A 14,119-nucleotide genomic window follows, 5' to 3' on the forward strand; every position below is an offset into this window, starting at 1 on the left:
TGGTGGATGGGTCAGCTAACATCCTGATTCCATCTACAGCCGTATTTTTTAGTTGCCAGCAAGGCCACTATTTCTTATTGGAATATTATGGCATAACTATCCGTTGTGCCTATAACAATTAACAAGAACTCATTATTTCCTATCTGGAGATAGAACAAAAACCTAACTAGCAGCAGTTTCCCTATTGGATAAAGCTAGGCCTATTGTTTCTTATAAAATTTAATCTAAATTATGTTATGAATTTTATGTTACATTATCTTAAAGCAAATTTAGGGTTTACTGGATTTGTAATTGTGGGCTTTAAAACGAGTTGAACAAATTACTACACCTTTAAAAATTTTTATTGAAAATTTATTTTAAAGTATGAAGATTTTATTTACTATATATTAACATTGATTAGTGTTGCAAAGATGTAATTAATGTAAGAGTGATTAAAATTGAATATAAAGGCATTAATTGTTTAAACTTAATATAAAATAATGTAAGGTTTGCAAATATTTACTGTTTGTTTTTTTGAAAACAAGCCACAGTAAAGAATGTGAAGAACATGCTGGTAGAAGTATTTCTAAAAATAAAAATAAAAAACTTTTGAAATACATCCTTCTAGCAAGAAGAGTTATCAGAGGATCGTGATAGTGAGCAGGTTAATACTCTAAACTGTAAATGGATATGATGGTCAATTCAGTAAAGTTATGATTATCTATTATGAAACTATTTTTATTATAAATATGTTTTTTAATTAATTAGCTTTAAAAATATTATTATATAATAATCAGTTAATGTTTTTCAGGGGAAAATGGGTATGCCAGGGTTTCCTGGTATAAATGGCATTCCAGGTGCAGCTGGACCTCCTGGATATCCTGGGACTCCAGGTTTAGATGGATGTAATGGAACTGATGTATGTAATCCTTTTCCATCAATTTCAAAAATGTTCAGTTATTTATTGTCTTAATATAGAATTTGCTTATTTTAATTTATGCAGTTATTTTTTCAGATTTATATTTTTATACTAACCTTTGATATCACAATATTTTAACCTGAATAAATATTGAAATTTGCTATGCAAAATTTATAATAAAAATTGTTATAATATATAATTATTTTTATTATAAAAAATTATTATAATAAAAATATTATAGTATGATTTCAAGAATGTGAGATTACTGGTTAAAAGAAAGCATTTTTTATGTTTAAAAAACCCAGTCTCAGTTCTTTCCTCGTATTATTTGTTTTCACTTCCACTTTATTTGGTAAAATACAGACTCCTCTTGCTTACAAGTTATTCTGCATGAGTTATTTTGTATATTAAAATTTCTGAAATGAAAAAAATAAGATTTGTAATATCCTTTTATTTTTAAATAAATAAATAGCAAAAGGAACTAGCCCTGTATTTGCCTGACTGGATCAAGGGAAATCATGAGAACAAATTAATATTTATGTAAACATAACCTCTAAAATCTTAGTTACAACGGCATGTCTGCTCAAAGAAAGTACATATGAAGAACAGTGTTCTGTGATTTGATTTTTACTTCCGGAAAGTATACAATTGTCAGAAATATTCTCTTGGATGAACAAACAATACGGTAGAAGTTGCATGAACCGTGCAAGTTTTTACGCATGGGTGGAAAAGTTTAGAAGTGGTCGCAAAAGTGTGACCAATGAACACCGCTTCAGGTGTCTGGTAACAGTGTTAACCTTAGCGTTAGATTCTTGTATTGATTTACTTATCCAAATAGAACGATGACTTACAGTTGAACAAATTGCTGAAAAATGTCGAGTAAGTATTGGCACAACTCATTCCATCATTCAAAACAAATTGAACTATTGTAAGACTTGTGCAAAGTGGGCTCCCAGAGAGCTTACTGTTCATCACAAAGCCAAGAGATTTTGCATTTGCACCGAACTTAAAAATATTTTCAGTAATGAAGGTGACACATTTTTGGAAAGGATTTTAACCTGTGATGAAACTTGGATACATAATTTTGAGCTAGAGTCTGAGCATCAATGTGTACACTAGAAATTCCCTGAATCGCCCTGAGTTCGTAAGAAATTCAAAACGCAGCCATCAGCTGATAAGGTCATGTTAACCATCTTTGGAGTGGTATCACTGAGGGGATAAGAAGACTCTTAAAAGATGGGGCAAGTGCAGAGAAGTTTGTGGGGATTAGATGGAAAAGTAGATAAAAGGATTATATTTATCTAATAAACCATTTTTGCTATACAATTCAGTAGATATTAATGAAAGTTATTTGAATGCATACTTATGTTAACAGTGAATGATACAGAAAGTTCAGTTTAAAAAAACCTTTTAATTATTATTTAAAAATATTATTAAAGCATAACAAGGTCACTTCTTGTAAGCCGAAGTATTGCCTTAAATTATAAATAAAACGTTCCATTATCTAAATAAGTAGAGGTGGACACTGAAATTTTTTAAGAATAAGAGACTATTCTTTTAGCAGAGATTGCACATGAATAAATATGAGCAAAATCCAAAATTTTTAATAACTAGTCAAAACAAGACATTTAAATTATTGAACACTTAAGTGAAAAATAGAGTAACTTTAATTTACAGTAATTCCTTTCTTTGAATTAACTGAAAATTTCAAGAATTAATATTAAAGGAACAGTGTTTAGCATGGTGTAAACTCAAGTTTTTCGTATCAAGTAATTCATAGGTCTTTTAAAAACAAAAGTACTTGTATTCATAAGTGTTACTTTTCAAAAGAATTTATTTTAATTCTAATAAATTCAGTAGTAGTGGCAGTGCTTCATTAATAGAAGTAAAGGAAAATTTCAATTACTGTTGTAGTAGTGATGAAGTCCACTGAATATTGATCTGTAAGTAGCAGAAGTAAAGAGTTACATAATGTTTCACAACTTTAAGAAAGGTGTATTCTGTGTATTTTTCTAGTTTCATTAGAAAAAAAATCATAAAAATGATAATTTTTAGTTTGATTATTTAATGCATTTTTTTTTGCTAACAACTCTGAAGAAAGTGTTTTAGATTTTGAATTATATATCAGATGTAGGTCTCTCTTCTTTCTAATTAAAAAAAATTATTATAAATTTAGAAATAAATGGTGTTAAATTAAAAATACATATTGTTTTTTATAGGGTGCTCCAGGATTTCCTGGTGGAAGAGGTGATCCAGGTCCTAGAGGTTATCCTGGGATTCCTGGAGAAAAAGGATTTAAGGGTGAACCAGCATATTCTGGTATTTATCCAAAAGGTCAAAAGGGTGAACCTGGAATAGATTGTGTTCTTGGACCAACTGGAAATCCTGGTCCTGTTGGAGATGCTGGTCCTCCTGGAAGAAAAGGAGAAATTGGTAGTAATGTGAGTTATATATTTTGTAAATTAATTTTATATTCTAGATATGAAAAGGCAGTTTTGATAATCCAAATAAGTAAAATTATGCTTTTTCAAGATAAGTAAAATATAAAAAATAAGTAAGATTATGGAAACAGTAGTTTTATAACTAACTATTAATTACTGAAGTTCATTGTAAATAAATGAAATAAAAATAAACTTGACTACTATTTTCAAATATTATTCTTTAAATAAAGTAAATGATAGATTGTTGTGTTATTTTACCTTTTAAATTTGGTGTCTATCTTAAGAACTGTGCTAGTTATATATAGGCTTTCCTAGCATCTGCGAATACCATGGACAGTCCGCTTTTTCAATACTCGTGCACGAAAATGTTAGCTGTTGTAAAATTTTCAGTTTTAAAAACATCTCTGCAGTTCTTAATCTACAGGCATAACATAAATATAATATACTTAGAACATGTGACCAATTTAAAATTGCCTTGATTATATTTACTTTTCTTTAGGTTAGACTCGATTTGGTTACTGTTGTTATGGCAGTTTGCTGCAATATAAAGAACTGTGACTCGCACTAATTTATGCCTGCCTGCCAGCCAAACTAGTCGAGCCTGTGATGTGATACCAATAAGATACCTGCCAAGTGGCTTGTTGAGGTTAGATTTGTCTTGTAGCTCATGTATCAGTTGTGAGTTGTATTCAACTACAAACTAACTTCTTGCGCAGTTAGTTTTGCTATGGGTAAAAGGAACTGTACATTCAATGATAAACTAAGAAATGAGTTCAAATTTTTGAAACAAGTTTTAAGTTACAGTGAAAGAGTGTCAGGTTGCATTTGTTATGCAGTGTTTTCAATATTTCATTGGGGTCGCGGAAACACTGAAGATCATGCAGGAACTGATAAACACAAAAAGCTGTCACTGCCACTACAAGAAATAATTTGGTCAAATTCTTGAAGGACAAAAACCTTCCAACTACAAGTAATTTAGATATTGCCGCTAAAGAAGCAGCATTTTTATTTCCTTCTGCAAAACATGATCTTAGCTTTAAAACCCCGGACTCTACGTCTAAGATTATTAAAAAAACCTTTGTAGATAAATTTTCATCAGCAATGAAAATTTTAGGTGATTATTTATAATGTTATTGCCCCTTTTATTCAGCAAAATATACTTTAAGATATTGAGAATGCAAATTTTCTAACTATAACATGGAAAAATTCTAATAGAAAAAGGAAAAGAAAAATGATATCTATTGTGGTTAGGTACAGTATTAAGAAAGACTGAGTTCAAGGGAACTGCTAGAATTTAGTGAACTTGCAGGTGAAACATTTGAAATGGCCATTGAATATTTGATGAGTGTAATAAAAAAGCACTTATTACCAAGTAAAGTTATTTACTTCTGTGCAGATAATACAAATTCTAAGTTTTGGAGGGTATCTTTTTTTGATACCGTCAACAAAAAAACTTGTTCAAAAAATTACAAACAAACCTAGAAAGGCAGATAATAGGGGTAGGCTGCTCGGCTCTTATTGTTAATAATAATGTAAATTAAACATGTGGAGAACTAGCAATTGACATTGAAGTACTCATTGTAAAATTGTATAAATATTTCCATATTTATACAACACACATGACTTCTTTTAAAGAGTTTATGAGCTTGTAGTTGTAAAATACAAACAACTCCTGTCGCAGAGCCGAAGTAGATTTTTGTGCTTGCTGCCATCTGTGGAATGGATTTTGAAGTCATTCAATGTTCTGAAGTTTTATTACTTGGAATCAGATGGAACTAATAAATATAAAACTTTTTTACTTCTTTTTTTTAAAATACACAAAATGAAATTTATTTGACGTTTTTGCATGGATCCTTACAGTTGTTCCACAAAACTGCGTTAGTCTGGAAAGTGATAAGATTTCAGCTGCATAAGCAAGTAACTGCTTACGCTGATTTGCTTTCTAAACTTAGAGAAAGACAATCATTACTTTTTATACCATTTTCTATAAAATGGTTACTAATAAAACAGTTACTATCAAAATTAAAAAAAAGATGGTATGATTAGTGAGGAAATGTTTTTGAGTAATGTTTCGTCTTTTTACGCATCTGCCATCTCTTATTTAGAAGAATGGGAAAGTAGCTTTGATAGACTAAATAAATTTTCATGGATAAGTTCAAAAGGTTCACTTGATTGACCACAACTAGAAAACACAAGTAATGCTGTAAACATTATTAATGATAATTTTGTAAACTCTGATGAGCTGTTTGATGAAAGAACTTCTGTAAATCTTACCATTGAAAAACTCAAATGCCATTGGATAGAAAAAGAAGGAAACAACCAATTACTACTGTACAGAAATGGCAGTTAATTTTTGATGCTCTTGAACAAAACAGCACAGCATATACAAATATGTTTAAATTGGTAGTGTTTTGCTTGTGTTTACCAGGAACTTCTGCTCCAGTTGAAAGAGTTTTTTGATAACAAACGATATTTGGAATGCAGAAAGGGGGAGACTAGAAGAACAGATAGTGAAACAGTTAATTTTAATAAAATATAATTGCCAAATGACATGTTCAAACTTTATGACAAAATTAAAGGGGACAGAACTTTTTTGAATAAATGTATCTCAAGTGAAAAGTAAGGAAGAACTCTGATGATAAAGAAGATGAGACAAATGCAGTTACTGGACCTTTTTTTACGTTGGAGGAGGAAAAATCTGCTACCACATGCCCAGCAGCCCGTACTACAGGTATGTGGGATTTCCCACCTATGCAGGGACCCATTAAAAACCATCCCCCTACACCATATGGTGATGGTAGCACCATCACCATATAAGCCATCATCACCATCACCATGCATGTCTTCAGGAACTCCCAGCATCGTCCTAAGGGTGACAGCTTTCAGTGTCTTCCGGGGGCATCCAGGAATGGTGATCCTGTTGGACTCCTCTGCTGCCCACCCTTAAAGGCTGGCCTTCCATTATCTCCCTTGGACTTACTTCCTGTTCTCAGATCCGTTTTTATTCTTCTTCCAACTTTTTCGTTAACACTCTTCTAAATCAACTACTACAACGGTTCCAACCTTCTTCCGAACTGAGCATATGTTAACCATAATCTCCTCTGGGAGTAATTCTGACTGGAATGGGTATTCTGACCTCCATCTAGAGCACCTTAAAAATGTGTGAACCACATTGTCATCATCCTCACAATACAGACACCTAGGGATCTCCCTCCTTCTCTTCGTGTGGAGGTAGACATTGAATGACCCATGTACCATTAGCCACTGGGTTGTCCAAAAGTCCACCTGCCTGTGCCCCCTGTTTAACCAGGTCCTGATGCACAGAATTAAGTGATGTATCCATCTGCCCATGCAATCACTGTCCCATCTTTCTTGCTATTTGCCCATTAACTTATCTCTGGCCACCTTCAAATCTTCGCCCTCCTCTCCTTCCATAGAGACAATTTTCAACTCTCTACCTGTCAAGTATTCTTGTATCGTTCTGATCAGGTAGGGAGTCACCCTCTTCTAATTCAGTTAGTCAATAATAGAGGTCCAAGTGATACAGTTAAATAATGTACCATTAGCCACTGGGTTGTCCAAAAGTCCACCTGCCTGTGCCCCCTGTTTAACCAGGTCCTGATGCACAGAATTAAGTGATGTATCCATCTGCCCATGCAATCACTGTCCCATCTTTCTTGCTATTTGCCCATTAACTTATCTCTGGCCACCTTCAAATCTTCGCCCTCCTCTCCTTCCATAGAGACAATTTTCAACTCTCTACCTGTCAAGTATTCTTGTATCGTTCTGATCAGGTAGGGAGTCACCCTCTTCTAATTCAGTTAGTCAATAATAGAGGTCCAAGTGATACAGTTAAATACATTCTTAATATCTAACGTGACAACGGTAGGAATTCTCCTGGTGTTTCTAGATCCGGTTGCTGCTTCGTTAGAGATCTCCATAATCCTTCTAACTGTTTCAATTGTAGATTTCCCTTTTCTAAAGCCTTATTGGTTTTCTGAAAGGCCTCCTCGACTCTCCAACTCTAATTCCGGTCTTCTAGCTAGTGTCTCAAACACTTTTCGTACAGTGTTAATGAGGGAGATGGAATGAAACCCACTCCCTCCTTCCAAATCTTCACCAAGCAGGGCGCTTTCCAGCTCCCCGGGGTAGTCCCCCTCAAGAGAGCCAAATTATAAGCCTAAATTGCCAAAGGTGACGCCCCGGCAAAAATTCTAAGAATATCCGCTGGAATGCCATCTGGCCTCGAACTCTTGCATAGTTTAAGTTTAGATTGTGCATAGTCCAATTCTTCCATGGTAAATCTCCACTGCTACCATTTCCCTCCTTCTACAGCTGGTAGCCACAGGAAGAAGCTCTCGAAGGGACTCCCTCAACTAATCTTTAGATAGCTTGGGAAGTGCCCTTCCAAATTTATTCCTCAATATTTTAAATGTGTCACCAAAAGAATCCTGTTCAAGTTTGGCACATATCTCGTGTTTTAAACAAGAATTTTATACAGAAGAATTGAGAGGAGAGTGGAAGAAGTGTTAGGAGAAGACCAATTTGGTTTCAGGAAAAGTATAGGGACAAGGGAAGCAATTTTAGGCCTCAGATTAATAGTAGAAGGAAGATTAAAGAAAAACAAACCAACATACTTGGCGTTTATAGACCTAGAAAAGGCATTCGATAACGTAGATCGGAATAAAATGTTCAGCATTTTAAAAAAATTAGGGTTCAAATACAGAGATAGAAGAACAATTGCTAACATGTACAGGAACCAAACAGCAACAATAACAATTGAAGAACATAAGAAAGAAGCCCTAATAAGAAAGGGAGTCCGACAAGGATGTTCCCTATTGCCGTTACTTTTTAATCTTTACATGGAACTAGCAGTTAATAATGTTAAAGGACAATTTAGATTCGGAGTAATAGTACAAGGTGAAAAGATAAAGATGCTATGATTTGCTGATGATATAGTAATTCTAGCCGAGAGTAAAAAGGATTTAGAAGAAACAATGAACGGCATAGATGAAGTCCTACGCAAAAACTATCGCATGAAAATAAACAAGAACAAAACAAAAGTAATGAAATGTAGTAGAAATAACAAAGATGGACCACTGAATGTGAAAATAGGAGGAGAAAAGATTATGGAGGTAGAAGAATTTTGTTATTTGGGAAGTAGAATTACTAAAGATGGACGAAGCAGGAGCGATATAAAATGCCGAATAGCACAAGCTAAACGAGCCTTCAGTAAGAAATATAAGTTGTTTACATCAAAAATTAATTTAAATGTCAGGAAAAGATTTTTGAAAGTGTATGTTTGGAGTGTCGCTTTATATGGAAGTGAAACTTGGACGATCGGAGTATCTGAGAAGAAAAGGTTAGAAGCTTTTGAAATGTGGTGCTATAGGAGAATGTTAAAAATCAGATGGGTGGATAAAGTGACAAATGAGGAGGTATTGCGGCAAATAGATGAAGAAAGAAGCATTTGGAAAAATATACTTAAAAGAAGAGACAGACTTATAGGCCACATACTAAGGCATCCTGTAATAGTAGCTTTAATTTTGGAAGGACAGGTAGAAGGGAAAAATTGTGTAGGCAGGCCACGTTTGGAATATGTAAAACAAATTGTTAGGGATGTAGGATGTAGAGGGTATACTGAAATGAAACGACTAGCACTAGATAGGGAATCTTGGAGAGCTGCATCAAACCAGTCAAATGACTGAAGACAAAAAAAAAAAATATATATTATATTTGGTGAAATTATTAAATAATAAGATTATGTTCCTACTTCTTAGAGAAAGCAGTGAGAACTGATTGCATACTCTTCGGCAGAAATCATGGGCAGAAAAACCTGCATGACAGAGATCAACACTGTTGATTTTTCAGTTGATTGTGAGAGTCATCATTTAGTTCAGTTTTGGTTTTTCTGTTGTGTGCCAGAATATACTGAGTTTAAGCGTTGAATGATGCAATTTTCAGTAAAATTAAACAAACGCCAATGGTATATTTTCAAACTCTTTCTGAGGCCTGCGTGTTTAGTCCACTAGTTTGAACGGCAAAAAATTCAATGAAGGATGTCAGAATATGGAAGTTTGGAATGTGGAATTTGGAAGAACCAAAAAAGAATGTACAAAAAATTATTCAGATTGCTTGAGAGACATCTGACTCAGTATCAAATGATACTGAAGATACTGAACTTTGATAAAGATTATGTGGAAAATATTTCCTAAGGAACTGAACATGACAAAGGTTTTTGCCAATATGGTCCATAGGATTTTCACACTGAAGCAAAAAGAACATTGCTAGGAAATTTGTACTGACATGCTAAAGCAACTTCGCACCAACACCAATTTTTTTCAAACAATCATACTTGTTATAAAATCTACATCTTTCAGTATATTCCGAGATGAAACGACAGTCAGTAATGGAAAACATTGTCATCACCAAGAATGAAAACGACTTGTCAATCAAGTCCAGACTCAAAACATATACTCATTGTATTTTTATGTTTATTTTACGTTGAAGGGCATACTTTTTAAGAATGTGTTTAAGAAGGTACAACAGTGATGTAGCATTATTATAAGGAAGTTTTGACAGAAATGTGAGAAAAACTACCTGAACTGTGGAAAAATTTTTCATTCTTCATCAGGACATTGCATCTGCTTACAAAGCAGTTTCTGTGAAGCAGATTTTGGCTAAGACAACTTAGCTTCTTTGTGCATTGCCTCGTTCAAAAGTTACTCAGCTATTTCTAAAAAATTACAAATCTTAACATTATTTTTATAAAACAATAGCTCATTTTTACAAAATAAATTTTATTTGTTGAGTACTTTTGTTATTTAGTTTGGCAAAAAAGTTAAGATCCAGAGTCGGATTGAGCTGTATGTATGTATCTGGACTGTTTTTTTCTTAAATAATTATATTTCTGTTATCTCAAAAATAAATGTAGATAAAAAGATTTGTAAATAGTATACATAAATTTCTTTTAATATTTTTAAAAACTGCTACTTTCATTAGAAATATTTTATTTTTTCCATGTCAAAGTTGTTTTTGAATTATTTTTTACAAAGTAACAAATAAAATCAAAAGTTGAGCGATGATTTTTCTTTTGTGTTATAGACACACAAAAGACACACAAAATAAAACAGTGTATTGAAATTATAAGATCCCATTTATATCTCATTCACTGAACTGCCTTTTTTTTTAAGCGCCAGTTAGTGTCTCACTTAGTGAAATGCTGTGAGGTACAAATTTATACCTCACTTTTTTCATTATAATTATACAGAGTTTAAGATGGAATGATATTGTACATAGAAAATGCCCAGATTGAAAAGAAAAAAAATTGTTATAGTGTAGTCAGATATTGCTGTTTTGTGTGTAGCAGCAAAATACCTGTCAATAAAATTTGCTGAAATAAGTTTTAATATTTAATTTATTTTGTCCTATTTATTTGTTTGAATTATTAATTATATAATATAAATAATATATTTTTTTTAAATTTATTTTATGAACAGTATTAATTTTTATTATTAAATGGTTAAACAACTTATTAAACTTATTAGACTTTATTTTATTAATAATTAATTTTTTTTTTTAGGGACCTCGAGGACCTCAAGGAATGTCAGGTGAAAAAGGTAATATGGGTATAGGTTATGAAGGACAAAAAGGAGACAAAGGACACAAGGGTGAACGTGGACCACCTGGCAGTCCAGCAGTTTTACCATTTACTCGTCCAAAGGGTTTAAGTGTTGGTCCAAAAGGAGAGCCTGGCGATAAAGGAGATGTAGTAAGCTTAATTTTATTTAGTTATGTATTAAAAACAAAAACATGTATGAAACTACAAAATTTCTCTGTTATTCATTTTTATAGAATATTTATGATTAACAAATAATTGTTGCAGATTATGTTAATATGCATAAATGATTAGTTGTAACTGTCCTTCGTTATTTTATTATTAGTTCTGTATAGTTTAAAGAAGTGTAAAAGTTGTTGTAAAATTAATATGCCACAAAACTATTACTTCTTATACCTTAAAAAAGTTGAAAGAATTACATTTATATACAGAATAAAATACTTTATTAAATGAAATATCTTTAACAATGTTTTTAAATTTATTTCATTATTTAATATTCTCTTTAATTTTATTGAGAATGAAACAAAACTTTACAGAAAATGTAATAGTTTTATATTAAGTGTGTCTGTTTAATAAGAATGTATTTCTACCTCTTGAGAAATCACTAAAAACTGATTATAAGCTCATTGGCAGAGATCTTGGACGTGTCGGAACTGATAAAACAAACATACGTAAACACTCTCAGCTATTCAGTTGATTATGAGTCGTTTAATGCTTTTGTTTTCTGTTCTGTGCTAGAATAATACTGAGTTTAAAAGTAAGGCAAAATCTAAAATTGAAAATTGTAGTAAAATTGAACAAAACACAACAGAATGTTTTGAAATGGTCAATGAGATTTTAAGAGAAACGCTATGCGTGTCATTTATTTGAGTGGAAAAAATTATTCAGTGAAAGATGTTAGAATGTGAAAAATGATCGATTGGCCTTGGATGGTCTTCCACTTCAAGAACTAAAGGAAATGTAGCAAAAATTAGCCAGATTGTTCGAGAAGACTGCCGATTCATTGTCTGAATAACAGCTGAAACTGTGAACATTGACAAAGATGTCATGTGGGATGCATGAGAATCTCGACATAGAAAAAACGTTTGTACCAATTCAATATCGTCCCCAGGGTTGTCATTCCAGAGTAAAAAGATACAGCAATGAAATTTTAAAAACATGCTGCAGCAACTTGATGCTGACCCAAATTAAAAAAAAAATCATCACTTGTGATGAAATCTAGATTTTCAGATATGATCCTGAGTTAAAACAACATTCAATGCTCTAGAAATCATTATCATCATCAATAATGAAAAAAGCTTATCAAATTGAGTCTGAATTAAATGCTATGCTTGTTGTGTTTTTGATGCCAGTGGAGGTAACTTTAGAAGAATGAGTTCTAGAAAGTACAAAATGAACTGACATTATTATAAGAATGTTTTGACAAAGCTGTGAGAAAAAACAATCAGAATTGAGGAAGAATGATTTCATTGTTCATCAGTACATTGCACGTGTTTACGTAGTAGTAGTTTCTGTGAAATAGCTTTTGGTCCACAAACACATCACTACACTAGAATATCCTCAATAGTCATTAGTTTTGCACCAAATGCCATTTTTCATTTCCCTAGAATGAGATTTGAGATCTGAGCTTAAAGAAATACGTTTTGAATCAGTTAATGAAATAAAGAAGAAAATGACTTATGTGTTGAAACAGTTGACTTTATTGGTCTGCCTCATGTCTTTGATCAGAGAAAACAAGATTGCATTGGTTTATAAGTGTTAATGAGAGCTATATTAAACGAGACAAGCACTAGAATTGTTTTACATATTAATAGAGGTGAGCTGTTGTGTCAGGCTTGTTATTTAATAGACAATCTTGTACAATTTAATGCATTTTGCCGTAGTACAAATAATATTTATTACATTTATTAATTATTCAGTTAGGTATACAGTTCTTTTAATAAAATAATGTTTTAATTTAGGGAGCAGTAGGTCCAGTCGGTCAGAAAGGTGAACCTGGTGAAAGGGGTGAGGCTGGACTTATGGGAGAAGTTGGTATGAAAGGAGAAAAAGGATTACCAGGTCCTGCTGGTCCTAGAGTAAGTTTACTGAGTTTTTTCATAAATAAACTATGATGTTTAAGTTTTTTATTGGTATTTAAAGGAGGAGTGAGAGATGATTAATCATACTCATACTGGAGATGATTAATAATGTATACTGTCTTCAAATCAAATAAATATTTTACTTGAAAAGTTTACATTAATTTATAAAGAAATTTTGTTCATATTAAGTTTTTATTAATCATTGATCTGATATTAATTACTGTAAGTATGATTCCTATCTGGAATATTCAGGTATTAAAGATACAAATCACAAATTGTTTGTGAAACATTTCAATTTTTAGTAAAGATTAATAAAAAACACAACTTAATGAGGCAGTTGAAGGGCAACAGCCATACAGATTGAAGTGCTACTTAATGGTTAGGCAAAACTCCTTTGAAATAATTTTGTATTGTTGTAGTTCCATGACCTGTTGTGGATGAAGTCCTCTTTTAAAATAACTGTTAAGTTATTTTAAAGTTGACTGCAACAGTGAGATAAATATATTCTGAGATAATCTCAATTTTTCAGTGATCTTCTTTGAATTCAGGTATTACCATGTAACCCACCGGGTTGGTCTAGTGGTTAACGCGTCTTCCCAAATCAGCTGATTTGGAAGTCGAGAGTTACAGCGTTCAAGTCCTAGTAAAGCCAGATATTTTTACATGGATTTGAATACTAGATCGTGGATACTGGTGTTCTTTGGTGGTTGGGTTTCAATTAACCACACATCTCAAGAATGGTCGAACTGAGAATGTACAAGACTACACTTCATTTACACTCATACATATCATCCTCATTCATCCTCTGAAGAATTATCTAAACGGTAGTTACCGGAGGCTAAACAGAAAAAAGAAAAAAAGGTATTACCATGTGGTGTTTACAACTCACATACTTGCCTTGATGAACACATGCATAAGGGAGTCCATGCTTTTCATCAGTCATTTATTTAGTTTTTATTGCTATATATCTTTTCTAGGTAACCATGAAATTGTAACACTAAAGTTAGTATTGTAGCTACCTGTTTTTTAAAAATAAAATATATAAATAACACTATTTAAAATTGTTACACTTATTAAAATA

At 32.3% G+C, this 14,119-nt stretch overlaps 1 protein-coding gene across 2 annotated transcripts in view; it reads left to right on the forward strand.

The window, feature by feature from the left end:
• Window positions 1–14,119, forward strand: part of LOC142320509 (uncharacterized) — a 238,609-nt gene that overhangs the window by 95,392 nt on the left and 129,098 nt on the right. For both annotated transcript variants that reach the window (XM_075358372.1, XM_075358373.1), the window contains exons 5-8: window positions 791–898; window positions 3,118–3,339; window positions 10,922–11,110; window positions 12,919–13,035. In XM_075358372.1, the coding sequence (XP_075214487.1) occupies window positions 791–898; window positions 3,118–3,339; window positions 10,922–11,110; window positions 12,919–13,035 (636 nt within the window). The remainder of the gene's footprint in view (window positions 1–790; window positions 899–3,117; window positions 3,340–10,921; window positions 11,111–12,918; window positions 13,036–14,119) is intronic.

The sequence above is a fragment of the Lycorma delicatula genome, chromosome 2, assembly GCF_047948215.1.
Source record: "Lycorma delicatula isolate Av1 chromosome 2, ASM4794821v1, whole genome shotgun sequence".
In the NCBI taxonomy this organism is placed as follows: domain Eukaryota; kingdom Metazoa; phylum Arthropoda; class Insecta; order Hemiptera; family Fulgoridae; genus Lycorma; species Lycorma delicatula.